Below are 18,150 nucleotides of genomic sequence, written 5' to 3' on the forward strand. Positions count from 1 at the left end.
TTCTCAAAGCATGAGAATAGGACATAGTTTTGCTCATCTGAAGGAGACAAAGACCAGAAGAAAGAGTTTTTCACTTAATTTTCGTGAGGGGAGCAGCACACGGGCAGAAGTCCGTGCTGTGTTCCTTGAGCCATGCCAAAGAGCAACAGGTTAAAGCTGGCAGCCTGTTATCTTCGCGGTCTAGCTTTTAGAAATCCCCATAACGTAACGCACTTGAAATAGATGTCGTCATCAGCTCCTGCCCCGAGTACTAAGCCAGACCAAATACATGTGACAGAAGATGGTGGAGTAGAGTGCAGCAGCTATTCATGTGGTAGGAGTGGTTATTGTATTAGGGTATACTTTTTGTTGACAGGCCAGCGTGTTTTGAGTTAAAATTCTGCAGCTGTCTCTCTCTCTCCCTCTCCCTTTCTCTCTGTGGATTTGTACAAATTCCAAGCTCCTCTGCAACAGTCGCACCCTTCTTATTTTGTTCTGAATAGATTTCACTGGTTTGTTTTTGTTTTGTTTTTTTTCCCAGCAGGAAACGGACAGCAGAGGCGCAGATCCATTCAAGATCTTAGTGTTGCTGGAACAGAGTCCAGTCAGGTAACATCTTTCTTGTCTCTTCTTTATCTTTCAGTAAAGTCAACACCAAATCTGTACAGGGAAACCGGTCTGGAAATCTTCACCTTTGATGCTTTCATAGAAATGATGTGGAAGCTTGGCAGACTGTAGTGTCATTTGTATTGCATTTAAAGGAGATTCCATGAGGGCAATCTATGAATGAGCTCCAGATGAGAAGTGTTTTCTATATAGATTAAGCAGCATTTACATTTTTATGTACGCAGGTTTTGTGTATCACTTAATTTGGCTGAGGACAGATGTTATGCAGGAAAGCCTTTTCACCTTTCTATATGTAGAAAACAATTGTAATTACTATTTATGATCATCTGAAGCAGTTATACACACCACAGATTCACTTTCTGCATAAAAATAAAAAGCATGTTCAGTAGTATTATTTATCTTTAATCTGTGAACCCTGAATAGTAACTTACAGTAATATCCCTCCATTTCTTGTGAAAGGTTTACAGGAGGATGTTGTCACACAGTGTTGTGTACAAAAAGACTATCTCAGTAAGATATTTTATAATAACATTGCTTCTTATCTGGTATTGTAACGACCATGGTAATAGACGCAGTGGTATTCTAAATTGAATTTAAACTAAAACCAAATTAAACTAACAACATGTTAAATGAGAGCAGTATAGCTAATGCTTCGTTCAGATGTGTTTATTTTGTAGTTTTAATTGCTTTGTTGTCAGTTTCAGTAATTCACAGGATTATTTGGTTGTTAGTGTGAATTGGCAATTTTGAGATCCCTATTATTTGGATGTAGGAAGCTGGAGCTTAGCTTATATGTCAGGTTAATCAGGTTTCCATATTAAACAACCCACTCCGATTATCTAAAGTTGGTGGTAATTTTTGGGGTGTGTAGTTATCAGTGAGATCAGCATTTCATCCTTCTTTAATTCTGTGGAGTGTGATAGCCACAGAAACCTCGGCAGTCCCCCAGGTATTTTTAGTTAAATTTACTATGTGCATCTATCAGAAAATAACAAATGAGAAATGTATTTTAATATCTTCAGAGAAGACAGGTTTGTTAGAAAGAACTGAATCTGCAAAATTTAGTAAAGAAATAGATCAGGCTGTTTGGTTAATTGTAGAACTAAAATTAATGCAAGACTTGGGGGGGGGGGGAGGAAATTAAGCAACAGTACATCGGTTATACCAAAGTGCACTGATCGATGTATGAATGTATTTAATTGTAGCTTTTTTATTCAGAATTTTTCATTGTGTTCCTTTTAAGTAATGGCTAATATTTAAAAATACATAATTTCAGCACTTACTTCATATCTTAATAACTATTACAATAATCTTTCTTTGAAACCTGTTTTACTGCTTGTATGGATGTTCTAGCTAAATTGTCCTTGTGACCAGGAGGATACAGGAAAGGGGGGGGGGTATTTACTTTACCAATTTCTGATAAGGATCTACAGAAGTACCAGAATCACACTTACGTGCTTCTGATAGTTCGCGTATTGAAGTCTAAGTGGAAGAATTACAATTACCTGCTTCTGTCCTGCAGTTTTGGATACATTATGATAAAATCTGGAAAACATAATATTTTAAGAGGCATTAAAATTGCATTTTGGAATAAACTTTTGCACTGTCCATATAAATTAATAATGAATTTTCATCCCATTTTTGGTGTGAGAAGAGGAAGAAAAGTCTGCTGAAACTAATGCTAACTTTTGATATCTGTATGTTTATATATAAAAAAAACCAAACCACAAAATAATTCAGAAAGCAAACGCAATGTCATTATGGCAAAAGACTTGAGATTATTCTTTATGCGTTTCTATAGCTCTGGACCTCACTGCCTTAATTTTTTATTAAAAATCTTGAACTGCTATCTATATAAGTAATCTGCTAGCCAAAGCAAAAGAAACATCTGTGACTATTGTAGCTCTGGTCAGTTATATCATATATCCCCATATGCACCGTACCATATATAGGTTATAGTTTCTAATGTGAAAAACCTCTTCCCCCTCCCTCCCTTCATTGCAAACATCCTTCTTTCCCGCATTCCGTCCTCCTTTACACCCACCCTGCTGCGCAGGCTTCTTCACTAACGTCCGTGGCACTGCACGCCTCGTCACCCCTGTCCTGCTCAAAGCTGAAGGATTGCCGTGGTGCCGCTTGGCGTCTTTTAATTGCTTGACTGGCACACTAAAGCTGATCAGAAATCTTTTTATTAAACGTGGTTTTCCTGAAAATTGCCACGGTGTCAATAGAAAATGATTCTGCTATAACTATTCTCTTAATCAGGAAAGCTTTTCCAGTTCATAATGGAATTTTTGTTGAGGTGGAGGAAAACACTGGACTTGATAATAGTAAATATACTGCACTTTGGAGCGTTTACCTGAACGCATAAACCAAGACTTTCGTCTACCTGCTTAACCACTGGTCTGTTTTAATCTGAACTTGTTGTGTGTTTTATGATTGTGTGTATATTTTATTTCTGTGTTGTACTTCTAGCAGAATTTTTTGTGGGGGTTTGTATGTTTAGTGATTTCTGGTTTGATGTTGTTGAGACACTTAAGGATTTTCCAGTATTGCTTTTACTGACGTTACCAACAGCAGACAGTAATAGTGCTTTGCCGATGATTTTACTACTCAACTGACCCTTTTACATCAACAGTTTACATAGGTAAATATGCTAAGCCAAAGGTTTTGTGTCATTGGATCAGCTGTTGGAGTGGTTTGGTGTTGAGAACATCTATTTAAATCCTGTTTTTTCACAGATTTCTCTAATGTTTAGTGACCTTAGACTGGACCTTACTCCCAGTGACATGAGCAGCACTAATGCAGCCCTCTCTGTACAGTTTGTTTCCATCTATATAACTGTGATGCTCTAGTCATTTTTCCACATAATTTTTTTTACACTGAATTGTTTCTTCTGCCTTCCCATTTCCCTGTACATGCATTTTAAAACATTGTACTGTGCCATCTGTCCAGCACTACTGCTCTTGCTTAGGCACCTTTGTAACACAAACAGATGTGCAGGCTCTGAATTGCAGCCATAAAAACTTTTGTGGGCTTGAAGGAATACAGCGAACCTGCTGTTTACACTGGATAGTATTTACAGATATTTTATACAGATGCTGAGAAACGTACTTGGCATTATCACTCAAACTGCAGGTTGTGATCAGATGCCTAGTAAAGTATCCATGTCCTTGGTTTTGTACCTTCTAGTGGTCCGGTTGTTCTGGTACACCGTCCTTCACAGTGCTATCGTAATATCAAAACTACCCTTTAAACTTTTTTTTTTTTTTTTTTTTAGTAGTAGTAACTGTGCTGGGTCTCCATAACTCTCACAGTTTACTTTGAAGTGGAAAAAAATTTATTATATTAAAGAAAAACATGTACTGTATTGAACAGTTGAGGAGCAAGGTCAGAATGCATGTGCTCACATGCATGCAAGCAAAGTGTGATAATTTGGGGCATCTGATACTATACAGATGAATCATTCTGTCCATGAGATTGTTAAATTGGTCACATACACACTTTGTGTTTGTTTTTTTCACAGCAAGGTAAACATCTGCAAATGAGGCTGTCTCCTCATCTGTAATAACAATGCTTTCTTTAAATTCTCTTCTTTAAATTTCTTTAAAAGGCTAGTAACAATGATTTCTTTAAATTGGGTTGCCCATTTAAATTAAACTTGAGGGGGAGGATTATTCCTCAGAGCACACCACCTTTTCAAGACTGAAAGTCTTTGAGAAATGGAAGCTGAGAAGCTAACAATGCCCTGTGGGTTTGGCCACCTGGCAGAGATGATTTGAAAGTAACCTGATAACAGTTCTGTTGAGTGTACTGAGATACCTGGAGAAAGCAAGGATGAGTACCTGTGAAAGGGGAGCAGAAACTGATGCTGAAGAACAGTCAGTCATCACTGCCTTACCTGTCAGAGGGGCTGGTGTCCAGGAGACCTAAGGCATCTCGCTTAACATGCACTCAATTGCTGTAATTTAATGGGTCTTCAGTTTTGGGAACTTCCCTTGGACCTCGCAATGCTTTAGACAGGATTCATATCCGAAGCATTCATTCCTATTTCTAGTATTCTGTCTAAACAATGTTATCAAGGAATACTTTTATTTTTTTCTGTTGATGGATCAAAATGATCTGGTACAGCAAGCAATCTAGTACAGCATTGAGAAGTTACTGTAACTAGAGTCCTTCTCAGGTACCCTTTGCTATCAGCTGTGGATACTCAACAAACCTCTTTTTGCTTAAAGGACTTAAACACTGTTAAAAGTACTTGCACTGTCTTCTGACCTTTCACATCAGCCTAGTGTGTTTATCATTCATATCTGAGGACACTGACAGCAAGCAATAAGCTTGACAACTTAAACCTTGCTTAATATCAACAAAGACTTGAAAACAAAAGCTTTTTCAAAATGTCTGATGCCATCATCCTGATAATATTATCCGTTGGATTATTTCTGCACTAGTTTATTGCCCTGTTTCAGGCTAACATAAAAACACTAAATGGTTAATAAAAATTACAGGACAAATATAATACAGTTGACATAATGGATGTTTCAGTGTGTAGAATCTTGTTACTCTTTGGATTGTTACTTGACTGAAATCTGCCTTTTAAAAATTAAATTAAGGCAGGATATTTGGAAATTAGTCATGAAGAAATATGGTTTCTAGGTAATGCATATTTGAATACTTCTTTTGAAAAATAGGGACATTTAATTAAAACTTTTCATGATAAATACACCATATTGAAAATAGTAGAGTTGCAATAGGATCTTTTCTTTTTACTTCATTTTTTTCCTGCGAAACTTGCTGAGGTTTATAGTCTTAAGTCCTTTACTGTGTTAATTTTATGTCAGTGAAGGGGTATATGAGGTATAAGAAAATATATATTGTAAATAATAATTCTGAAAAAGAAGCTCAGTAGAGTAATGAAGTCTGTATTATGGTTTTGCGCTTTGGCAAACAAAAGAATTAGAGGAGTCAAGCTGTATATAAAGGAACTTACTACAGAATTTTGTTTTAGTTCTTAATTTGCTTTGTGACAGAGAATGTGCTCATTTTCTAATTGCTTTGCTTTAATTGATTGATCCGATATATTTGAATACTTTTTTCATGTTTTCTGAAGATGAACAACATAACCTCTGCATCAATGTAAGAACCAGAAGAAAACTGTAGATTAATACGCCACAGTTTAGCACAGTTACTGAACTGCATTTCTTTAATTGAATGTAGTTCCATTCATTGATTAAACATTGGAGACAAACTGTATTTCTTCCTTACGTTATGAAGCTGCTAGATATCACAGAATGGTGGTGTGAAAATTACTAGGCAATGTGTTCACGCTTCTATATAAAAGATCATGAACACATTGTTCGGCACTGCTTTTTATTACGCTGAATAGCCAAGTTATATCCATTTCTTTTTATATGGTAAAGGTGGAGTAGAAATGGGGATGAAATTATCCCTGCAATGCATGTAAAGTTTATCAAACTATCTGGAGAGCTTTCAGGGTAAAAGGTTTGGGAGGAGGGAGGATTATAGGTTGAGGTTTCTTTACCTTTTTTTTAAGTCAACCCTTCAAAAAAATCCTCTGTATTTTTTTCTTGTTATTTTAATTTATTTTCTTTTATCCCTTCAGGAGAGTAGAAACAGCAGTAGATCATCTAGTCCTAGTGTGAGAATGATCACTACCTCGGGACCAACCTCTGAAAAGCCAGCTCGTAATCCATGGACACCTGATGATGCAGGTAACCCTTTGTTAGTTAACTTTTTGCCTGTAAAAAATATATTTATTTGATTATGATGTGGGGTATGTGCTTAGACATTAACAAAGTTAAGCCGTGAAAGTCACAGTCCATTTTAGTTCTGCTTAAATTAAATCATTACATTACTGCTTTGTTTTGCACACTGGCTTTAAGAAAATTTTTTATAGATTGTAATAAGTTACATAAACCTGTAAGCGTTCAGCTTGTAAGAAAGTACTGTACATATACAGTGATAGTATTTAATGTCGATCTTTTACCACCAGTTTTTGACTGTAGTATGTTTTGGGGGAATTAGAAGAATAGACATCTTGGAGCTTTTTAGTCTTGTGCATTTGTATTATGAATGCACAGTTAGAGCTTTCATTGCTCTGACTTTTTTGAATGAAATGCTATGTAGGTGAGTATCAGCTGGCATAAGTTAATTCTATTTTTATCTGTTTTTAATTTTGCTTATGCAGAATGTACATGTGCACACAGTCTTACTGTTTTTAAATGAACTAGAATATGTCTGCAGAAGTGTTGTAAATACTTCTACTGTTGTATCACTGTTCTTTTGTTATGAACTAGGATTAAGAATGAACATAACTTAGTAGTTGAATTCAGTTTTTAAAGTCATAATGCACTCTATTATAAAAGGAACCAGTACTAGACTGCGTGAAAACAAGGGATCCCCGCAAATTCCTTTTTCGAATATAAATAGGAATTATGTTTTTGTTACCAAAATATACATGTTGAATCTGAAACTTAGTCTCAAGCTGGTACCTCATGGTGCCTCAAATTCTGAAATCTTTTTCTTGTGATCTGTTTCATCTTTGGCTGATCAGACTTTCTCATTCTTTTCCTGCAACCAACTGCAAAATGGAAACTCACACGTGGACTGACTCTTGCACAAGTATATATATGTATATATACAAGTATACATATGTGTGTATATATATATATATGCACACCTGTATTTTACCAAATATAAGGTGATTCTGTGTGTAAGATGTGTACCTCCCCAACACCCCACCCCGTTTTAGTGGGAGGAGGGCTACGTGCTCTTGTATTTTGCTTCTGTACTTTCTTCTTTCTGTCCATTGTCACTTTGCTGATCACACTGTTTACCTTGTCACTCGTAACTTCCCAAAACCCTGGCCCACTGCCACAGCCCACCCTGTGCACTCTTTTGTGCAGCATGGGTCCTAAGTTGGCTTTAGGCAGTGAGCATTTATGGGAGTCTCTGCCTCACGCCAAAGCAAGTTCTTACCCAATTAACAGTTCGTTGGGAACTGAAGTTGCGGATCATATGCCAGTGCAAAGGCAGTTTGTCCCAAGTCTTTGGCCTTAAATGCAGCCCAGCAGTGAAGTCAGGTCTCTTTTCTGGCCCACAGAAACCCCTCACCTTATACTTAGGTAAATACGGTATGTACCACATGTATGTTTTTTCATGTTAGGTTTATGCAGTCCATGAACAAAGAGTTGTTTGAATTTCTAACGACATAAATAATTTTAGTTTTCTGTTAAAGAGGGTACATTTTTAAGTTGATGAGCCAAAATGATAAAACGAAGATGCAGCCAAATCTGGTCAATCTCAGGAAAAGTTACCATTCTGTGACACAGTGCTGAAATGCTCAGGAATGTCATCTGAAGTATTTTGCATGCATTGATGTATTTGAAACATTGCAATAATTCCTTTGCTGTAGCAGTATTCCGTATATGGCAGTAGTCTAATTTAGGGAAGGACTTTTTATATTGTTCTCATTTAAGATACTGTGGTGATTTAAGTCTCTGGTTTTAGGGTTGTTTTTCTTTTTTTATCTTTTTTTTTTTCTTTACCACCTTCCAGTTTCCTTACAAGCATACACTTAACCACTTTTTCTCCATTCCCACCCTCTTATTTCTGTTTCCTTTTGAAGCTGCTCTTGGAGATAGCATAGTCTTTGAGGGCAACACCTTAGTTTCTCTACCACGACTACTCTGTGGCAGGTGCTTTTGGGGTATGGGTAAGCAGCCCCTTTTTTTTCCCACCTACCCTCCTCCATATAATCCTCTAGTAGCAATAATGCAGCTATAAAATCAGTAGTTTCTCCATGTGTCTTTACTCCTGTGTCTCTTAAAGCTTAACAGTAACCTTGTCATCCCCAGCTGTGGGCTACCAAAAGATAGAATCCGTAAGAATTCAGAACATGTTAAATCTGGAATGAAAGCACTAGAGAAATCCAGAGTGACTGCAGTGTAAGAAGAGAACAGCCAGGCCCAGGGGACAGATCGGTTATTGGGTTCTATGCTACCCACGAAGCATCTCTACAGAGCAGAGAAGATGCCCTAGAGCATGTTGTGAGGAAGATACTTACAGACCTCACTGGGAACAGGTTTCAAAACTGAGCAGGAGGTTGTGCTTATTTTATTTTGGCAGAGCTGGTTTGCACAGCTTCTAATTTTAAAATCATTAGATGCATGGGCTGGCTGGCTGATCCTTCATAAACAAGAATGAAATGGCAATTTTTTTATAAATAGAGAACGTGATTGCAAACTGTACAAATATAGTATTTTTAAAATCTGTATGCTGTTATATGGCTTCTAGGAGTGTAAGATGATAACCTTAATCTTTATTTCTTCTTAGTGTGATAGACCATACTTTTGAAGTTCTTAACTTTATTAGAAAAACAAAATGATTCATCTGCCTTGGGATTGGAACGCTGCTGTTTCCATTTGCCTTTCCACATTCAGATTGTGTATTGTGAAATGATTTAGAATTCTTGTTTTTGTCCTGTAAGAATAGAATTAACTCTGAAAACACATTAAAATTTTCTTGGTATTGTTACAGAGACCAATGGGTCAGATAACTCCATCCCAATGGCATATCTTACATTAGATCATCAGTTACAGGTAATAAGTGCTTTATTAGATCCTTTATCCTGCATTTCATTCTAACGTATAAATTTTGGGCTGCAAAATATAGTGCTACGTATTTACCTGTGTTTATATTCTTGTCTAGCTTTTGACCAAGGCTAAAAAAAATATATTATGTAATCTGAGATTGGTTGACTCAAATTTGATCAAGCTATTAAAAACAAGCCCTGGGAAACATGATCCCTAAAACCAAATATAAGCTGAGTTTGACTGTCAAAATAAGACGTTATTTCTTGGAGTGTTATTGAATTATATTGTTGTATACACTTTATTTGTTGTGTGAGGAATTAAACACTACTTGGATTTTTGTGACAGAGAGAGTGTCAGATTAATAACTGCAGATTTGAGGTTTGAGACAACTTTGGCATCAGTGCACTAACATTTTCCAGGGCATGGTTTAATGCTTATTTTTAAAAGCTTACTGGTTTTTAAAAGATGTTATAAATACACTGCAGAGACACTGTAACACACTATATGCTAAGATATCAGTTCATTAGTTTTTAACATGTCTGATTTATTTTCAGCCTCTAGCACCGTGCCCAAACTCCAAAGAATCTATGGCTGTGTTTGAACAGCACTGCAAAATGGCACAAGAGTATATGAAAGTTCAGACAGAAATTGCATTGCTGTTGCAGAGGAAGTAAGTGAAATGTATTTAACCTTTTATGTTCTGTATGTTTCTCTTAAACAGAGTCTGTTACCTGTGACTATTATTTCTGGCTTTCTGAAGTAACATTTCATAGGGCATAATTATTTTCCAGCTTTAATCTCAGAAATACTGGGCTTCTCAGTACAGGTGAGATATTTAGAGCAGGTAATTGAGAAATCTAATCAATATCAAGACTCTTCTAGACAAGTCCTACTTTCATGTGTGTGGCCCATCTGTGTGTGTAACAAACTAGTAATGTTAGTTTCTGTCATCTCAAATGAAAGACCTGGACTGTTGAAAAACCTTGGAATTTTATTTTCAGTGCTGTCCAGTTAAAGATTTTAATTTGTAGATAATCACTTGGATAATGGGTCATAGAATCTTGAATAATATGTCACTGTTAACTCATTTTACGGTTAGCTTTTGTCTTATATCTGACTTCTGTCAATCATTGCAATTACTACAGTTTTATCAACACACGTCCTCTGTTTTTCTGCCAGGGGTTTAGGGCCTGATACTCGAAAGCCATTGAGTACCTTCTTACCCTTGTGCGCTAGAAATAGACTCTTTCCTCTTGCGTGTGTACGCATATAAGTGAAACAACTGCGTGTATTGTTGGATTAGAGCCAAAGTTATTGCTGATTCAGAACTTCAGTTTGCAATACGTTTTGTTGTGTTCTGCTGCTTAGCATTTCAGTTTGCTGATGCTGGGGAGCAGTTCTGAGAGGTCGTATATACTCCTGTGCTAGACCAGGTAACCAGCCTGTGTCTGAGCCGCTGCAGGCAAGCTGAGGATCTTGCCTTGGTGTTTGTGGAATAGCTAATGATAGAACTGTGTATGTAAACCTCTCATATATTAGAAACAGCATAAAGAACAGGGGAAAAAAGTACTGTAAGATTGACCTATCATCTATTCGGTTTTGTCGTGACATTCTGCGAACAGTTTTTTTTTCCAAATGCAATTCGAATTGTTAGGCTGCATTAGAAGATACTGAAGCTAGCATGAAGATCTTAATTTTGGTTTTATTTTTGTTGTCTCTAAGGATCAATAAATTATATAAAAATGTGTATCTGTTTCAAAACTGTTAATTCTGTACCTTTAGATTCCTAATTTAGCTTTTTTTCTGGAAGTCTGCATACACATTTCTCTGAAACTTTCTTCTTAGAACATAATTGCCCATATGTGTTAAAACAAAAAATAGTATTGTGATTGATGAATTTAATGCTGGTTAAGGTAGTTATTGGTTCAACCTTTATAGAATAATTAAGTTTTCTTTAACTGTAGTTACAAACCATATGGCAACAATTAATTAACATGAACTTTCTCCTCTACTATTTTGTTGCTAAAATATTGCTGGCAGCTTGCCTTCTTGTCACCTCATAAACAAATAGTAAAACAAACTGCTACATCAGTTTTGCCAGATAATTTATAGCAAGTTTATCAGTGTGTTTGTTCCTCTAAAATTGTTGCTAAAAAAACATACTGAACACTTATGGCATAAATTAAGTGAAATGACAGTTACAAAAATAATTTGCTTGATTCTGCTTTTCCACTGCTTTAAGAAATTCAAGTCCAAATAGAAGACAGCACTTCACTAAAAAGCTATCAAAATTATTGCAGTTTTGTCTTTTAAGTTGCCTTTTGTGTTTTCAAATGTAAATATAGCTAAGCAAAGTTAGAGTTGAATATATTTCTGAAATTTTCTATACATCCTTAGATGTTTGACTGTGACCTATAGAACTACATCTGAAAGACATATAAAGGACAATTTCAGAGATTGAGGCTAGGGCTTGCAGCTATTTTAAAGTTTAAATGTGGATTTGATTTGGAAGAGAATTTTTCCCCAGACTACACTAAAGAATAAGACTGCTTTTTTGTCAGCTTTTTTTTTTTTTTTTGCACAAAATGTCACCAGCCATGAGTTCAGACTGATAATCAAATACTGATTTGAAACACGTGAAGTCATCTGTACATAAATAGAAGTAGATTACAAATGACAACTTTTTTTTTTTTTTTAGACAAGAACTAATAGCAGAACTGGACCAGGATGAAAAAGACCAGCAAAACACATCCCGTCTGGTACAAGAACACAAAAAGCTGTTAGATGAAAACAAAAGTCTCTCAACTTACTATCAGCAATGCAAAAAACAATTAGAGGTCATCAGAAATCAGCAACAGAAACGGCCAGGCACATCATGATTTCCTGGGACCTTCCAAATGAAAAATATGCACAGAAAAGACTGATATTTTTTTTATTGTTATTATTATCCCTTATTATGACAGCTCATGAGTGTTATCTTCTTGGTGTGATCTGTATTTGTCTGCTACACTTAACATCATTTAATTTTCTTTTTCCTATGGTGAACATCCAGTTCAACAGGTTAATCAACTAAGGTGAGAAAACAGTGGCTTGAATTAACCAACAGCCCTCGATTTAAAGCAAGAACAGTGGCTGTATGCATGCTCCTTGTGTGAAGGCTAGCCTAACAAGTGTTAAAGTGGCTGCTAAATTGTAAGATCTGGGTTTTAGTTTTTGATGTTACCTCGATAAGAGCAAAACAAAAAGTTTCCTGTTTAAGAATGGTTTTGTTCCAGTGTCTCATCTCAGACTATCAATATAATGATTATTTTCAGGACTTAAACATGCACCAAGGTGATGTTGGCTGACCAGAGTAATTCATGATGCGTTAGTGATGCCTTTTACCTGTAGACGTAGTATATTTTTTTCCACATTCAAAATGGAAGGCAAACTGATGCCAGCATCCTTGATTCAGTGCTTGATAGCCCTGCATTTTGACTAATATATTTCTTGTAATCTTGCATTCATAAAATATTTGAAGTTAAAGGCTGTATTTTCTTTACTTTCTTGGGGGGAAGGACATGCAGCTTCATTTAGTTACCAGGCAAAAGTTAAAAAGGTGATTCACTATGCAAAGTTGGTCCTTTGTATAAAATAGAGAAGCAAAAATGTGTGAAAGTGTGTTTTTAAACCTTTAAAGCTTTTGTCCCTGTGTAGTACCTTTGGAAGGAAATTCAGAAAGCAAATTAATAGAAAACTTTAAATACTTGCTCCCGTTACACCACTTCTTGGATTATTTTTTTCTTACAACTACTTGCTGAAAAGCATTTACCATAAATGTAAATGAGTTTGGTTTAGATAGGGAGAGAAGGGTTTGGGGAAATGAATTTATTTTAAATAGCAAATTATGAAATGGAGTTGAGTATGCAAATAGCAGAAGCTATTAAGAAAATGAGGAGAATGGCTTAGATCTCCGTCAGGAATCTCAGTTAGTCCACTCATTTGAACATAGTTCAAAGGAAGTCCATCACAGAATGCCTGCTGCCTTTGTAACTGAAGAATTGCATTTAATGAACTCAAGCAGAATATCTAATGATCGGTGTCGTTATTTACCATTATTACATGGGAGAAAATAACTACTTGTTTACATTGCAGATTGATTATTTGGATTATGAATTAACTTTTAACTGGTACAAAAATGAGGCACTTTTAAATATAATGAGAAACTATTCCTTCTGTAAGCTCTTGGTGTAGTCAGTTGTGGCCAGGGTTTTAATAACACCCTTTCGCAAAAGGAAAATAGAAAACTGAAGTTTAGCTGCTGAGCCCTCAAAATATAAGTAATCTGAAATTTGACTTGTGCTGACTTCAAATTACTAAGTATTCGTAAGAGCCCATGAGCAGAACTTGGAAAAACATTAAGGATGAAAACCTCAACGGTATTTTCACTTCCCCTTCCTGCTTACCTGATTAAAAAAAAAAACATTAATACTGTTGTGCCTATCTGTGATCAAAGATGATGAACAGTTTACTGAGCAGTGTCATCCTGTCTTGAAAACAAATGTATTGTTGGCAAACCTTTGGGAGTTAAAAACCCTTCCCTCATTTCATTTAAATAAAGGAAGGGTTATCATTCTCAAAACCTTAGCAGATAATTTGATTAGTTAGCTGAAACTGATATTGGGATCAACTTAAGGGCATGCATATTTATAGCAAAATGTAATTGGCAAAGAAAATAACTGTAGTATTAGGAATAGCACAAGTTATTCAAAGCATTGCTGCTCACAAACGTCTGTCCGCCTACCAAAACGGGCACGCTCGGTGATCACGTCTGCTGAGGCAGGAAGTATTGCAGCATAAATACTAACGCTCGGCTTCAGGTATGTGGTTGATAATTGCATACACAAAATCATTTCCCAGGACATTTTTTACAGTTTGTCTTGGCGTAAAGCAGATACACTTAAGGTCAATCAGTATTGCATATGAAAAGTCACTTTGTGGCAAAGTTTGAATAATGAAAATGAATGCAATGCTAACTTAATGGTACATAATACAAAAGTCTGTTTTAACAGTTGCTTATGACTTTTCAGGGTTTACGTCAGAAAGAGTCTCAAATTGTAAAAGTAGTACTGTGCTACCGTGCGCTGTTGAACTGGGCTCTATTCGACAGTTAGGTTATATTGCTCTTGTAATTTTCAGAGGGAATTCGGAGTTTGGCCTTTTGCCTTTAAATTGTGCCATTCTTAATTCCACCAAAAATTTTTAAAATATTTGCCCCGATTTCTCAGTGAAGTGTTCTGTGTGGCAAAATCTGTGTATCATTTCTAAAAAAAAAAAAAAGAAAAAAAAAAAAAAAAAAAAAACAAACCACCCACAACAGAAAACCACCAAAAATCCCACCAGACTATAAGGGTAGAATATAGCTGTTTGGGCTAAGAAGAATTTAACAGCTTGACTTTCAGTGACCTTTATTATTTTCATAAGGCTCTCATTTTCAAGATGTTTACAAATGTACTTTTATTTTTCTGTTAAGCGATCTGGAGTGTTCAGGAATTTTTTTCGTGTACTCTTTTGTGCAGTTAAAGCTGTTCCTCTAATTCTGGAGGTAAAACTTCTAGTTTTGTCTGGGCACTGCCTTCTCAGAAAAGGTAACAAGCTCTGCTTTTTGTTGCAGTACGTGTTCTGTAAGATATTGTGTAATTGAAAGTATGCTTCTGTACACTGTGCAGTTCTGCCAAAAATGCTGCTTTTAGGCTTTTTGGTTTGTTTTCTTTCTGATGAGAAGTTGAAGATTGTAATTCAAAACTTGTACATAAAATGGTGAATGATTTCATATGATTCAGGAATGAGCAGTGTGGCTTTCTGCTACAGGGTTTTATTGCGTTGTCAGGAATCTAATTAATAAAAGCTGAGAGACTTCCACAAACATGTAGTAATGCCGCAACGCTTGCCAGGGCATCCTTTATCTCCAGTGGAATCCCACACAGGGTGGGGGATAATCATCATGCAGTTGTTCCCACCACCAAAAGAAAATTCTTCTGCTATTAGCTCTTCCCTTCCTGTGTGCAGAAGCAGGGTGTAGGATGAATAGTCCTACTCATAACTGAGTATCAAGATATTTTAAGAATGCCATATCTTCTGTACGGATGTTCCACAAAAAGATAAGTGCTCATCTTTTGTTGTTCCAGGGAATGGGAATTTGTCCAGACTGAACTTCTCTGTTTTGTTCGTAATGGATTTTACTGCTTGAGAGTTTCCGTTACCATACCCCAGACAGAGACAGTCCCCCTTAACTGTCTCCCTGCCTGTGAAGAGCACGGAATTGTGCTTCGGATCTGATCTGAGCTGCTTTGAACAACTCTGCTGTTCCAGGTGCCCTGCTCAAACCTGCAGGGAAGTTGGAAAGGATAAGGGCAAAAAAAAGTGCGGCACATTCAGTCCCTCAAAATACAGATTTCCCTGTGGCAAACTAGTTGAAGAGGAGGATCTTATCAAAGTAAGCCCGTGTACATGTATATGCACACATACACACTGTTGCGTACAGTGCGTATAGGTGTAGAGAGCTGCATAGATCAAGTCAGAATTGATAGGTGTCTTTTTTTTTCCTAAAATCTGACCTTCCTGTAGTTAGCTTTTATTTATTTTAATAATGTCGCTAGATGACTGGTGCTCTTAAGCCTTTGAGGATCAAGTTCTATAGAGGCAGGTAAGTAGAGGTGAGTATGTGAGAGTGCATCAGTTATTTTCTATTCCCATGTAACCCTTTTCTACTTGCAGGGACAATTCAGATCTCTGGCTGCACTTGGAGAGATTTGCTACAAATGTTTTTTGACTTCAAACCTAGATCCTGACTGGTCATGGAGGGGTACTTAATGAAAAAGCAAAACTGAATTCAGACCAAATATTTTAAATTCTTAATTATTAGTAAAATGCTGTCTTAAAATGCTTAAAGAGCACCGCTAATCCTAGGGGTTTAATCTAAACAAGCATTAATGAGAAAGTTTTTATTCCTAGCTGCGTGCTTGACACCAAACAGCTAAAAAGCTGAGGTACTCCAAAGGATAAAATAGGCTTGTGTTCACATAATGCCATGTGCTTTGTCGATACCCCACTTCTGACGTGCGTAAAGGCAGCCCAGCTACTCCTGCACCTGGGGACTGTTGCCTTTTGTGGGTGGGAGGAGAGGAGCAGATCCTTGCACTGGAGGCAGTTCAAAGCATGTCCAGCCTTGTGAAGCAAAAGGCCGGGGAGAGGCAGACCTGGAAGCTGGTGGAGCGGAGCCCCTGGCTCCTTGGTGTGAGCTCTTTGCCAGTGCTGGGGGAGATGGGGGGGTGGTGGGGGCTGATGGAGGGCACCCTGACCAGCTCCCTAGCAGCGCACAGGCTGAACTGCGCGTTTTGGCTTCCTTCAGACCTTTTCCTGCCCTTAAGCGGTGGGTGCTCCCTGCATAAATAAAATCAGCTAACGCTGACATGCAGACTGGTGGAAATGCAATGGTCTTCCCTTTTCCTGGCCGTGCTCTTCCCCCCCACTGCTGTTGCGCGGGAGAGGCTGTGGAGCAGCTGCACGTAGGCTGTTCTCCCGTGGTATTTAGGCAGAGGACCAAGAAGTGATTTCCATTCACATAACCCATGGGCTCGGCATGGGGGATAGGGCATGCTGTTAGTTTATATCAGAAAATCGGAAAAAATCCCTAGTTGAGGGGACTCGAAGATCATATGATGAGGTGGATAGGCCCAAGAGCTCTGTCTGAGTCTGTTCCTCTCCTTTTTCATGAGGGGCAGAAACACAGACTTCACCTGCTGGGCTGCCTTTGAGTGATGTGCAAAGCCACCATGACTGTCCTGGTGTCTACTGCGGTGTGAAAAGACATGGCCAAAAAGCTCCTTAAGGAAAGAAGAGCTGTTTGCACTGAGCCTTTTATGCAGCATTGCTGGTATCTATACAATATATGTGTAAGATTGCTCAGACTCCCTTCTAAAAATGGGCAAAGTTACAAAGATTAGGCTAAAAGAGGGAATAAATTGTCTTATCAGCTGAGGATGTCTATATTTGCCAAGCTGTCGCTGCAGAAGCGTTCCTGAGAACATCTTTGTTCTTCAAGCCCCCAGAGGAGCCTGCCTGTGCCCATCACCAAAGGAGTCTTTGAACAGCTGTCTCCAAAGAGTTAAACCTGGTATGTGCAAATCAGAGTCTTATTAAAGCTTCTTGCATCATCTTTAGCAGAGTGGCTGGAGCATAGCTGGGAATCGTTCATGAGGTAGGAGGTGAAGCTAATTTAGCTCGTCCTCTGAGGGCTGCCTGGGGTCTGGGGGGCTGCTGGGCACAAATTGCTTCTGTCAATAAAGTGCTCTGGTGGGACCTGAGAGGCAGGGACGGGACAAGGAGCCGTTTTGGTCAGTGCAGCTGTGCTTTACATCAGAGCACTGCACCATGGCTGAATGTGAGCAGGCTTCTGGTGGGGGCTGTGCTGCTCTTGCTCATTAGAGATCTTTAGCCGCTGCTCCAGGTGTCCTTGAGTGCTGGCAGACACCGAAGCTGTAGCAAAGTGTGAGGTTTAAGGTGAGCTTTTTATGCTCATCAAAAATGCTAGGTACCAAGGGATGGCTGGGGAGGGATTTGTAGTTGGGGGGGGACAAAATAAAAAAACTAGGGTGAGGGTCATTAAGCACACTGTATCCCACATTTCTTGATGAGGGAAACACACCCACAGCCTTGGCACAAGCCCTCCTGTGAGCAAGCTACCAAAAGAACCACGTGGTGGAACGAGGGCTGTGGTGGAAGCCTGCACGGTTGCTTTGCTGAGTGCTCTGACTTTTGAGACCAGAAAGGAGAAAATGCCTTACCAGCACAGCTGGGAATCTGAACGCGGCTGGTTTGTTGCTTGTTTTGCATATTATGGCGTGCCACAAACCCCACCCCCACCACACCCCAAAAAAAGCGCTACAGG

General features: G+C 37.9%; 1 protein-coding gene across 6 annotated transcripts in view; it reads left to right on the forward strand.

Moving 5' to 3' along the window:
* The window catches only part of MAP3K7 (mitogen-activated protein kinase kinase kinase 7), a 48,348-nt gene extending 33,310 nt beyond the window's left edge, over positions 1–15,038 (forward strand). For 3 of the 6 annotated variants that reach the window (XM_080389356.1, XM_080389358.1, XM_080389360.1), the window contains 5 exons: positions 524–588; positions 6,230–6,338; positions 9,166–9,227; positions 9,776–9,891; positions 11,920–15,038. In XM_080389356.1, the coding sequence (XP_080245482.1) occupies positions 524–588; positions 6,230–6,338; positions 9,166–9,227; positions 9,776–9,891; positions 11,920–12,100 (533 nt within the window). In that variant the 3' untranslated portion in view covers positions 12,101–15,038. Of the gene's footprint in view, positions 1–520; positions 589–6,229; positions 6,339–9,165; positions 9,228–9,775; positions 9,892–11,919 lie in introns of all 6 variants that reach the window. The other 3 variants (XM_080389355.1, XM_080389357.1, XM_080389359.1) reach the window with 1 other exon arrangement.
* Positions 15,039–18,150: the final 3,112 nt, after the last annotated feature.

The sequence above is a fragment of the Falco punctatus genome, assembly GCF_963210335.1.
Source record: "Falco punctatus genome assembly, chromosome: 5".
NCBI classification, from domain to species: domain Eukaryota; kingdom Metazoa; phylum Chordata; class Aves; order Falconiformes; family Falconidae; genus Falco; species Falco punctatus.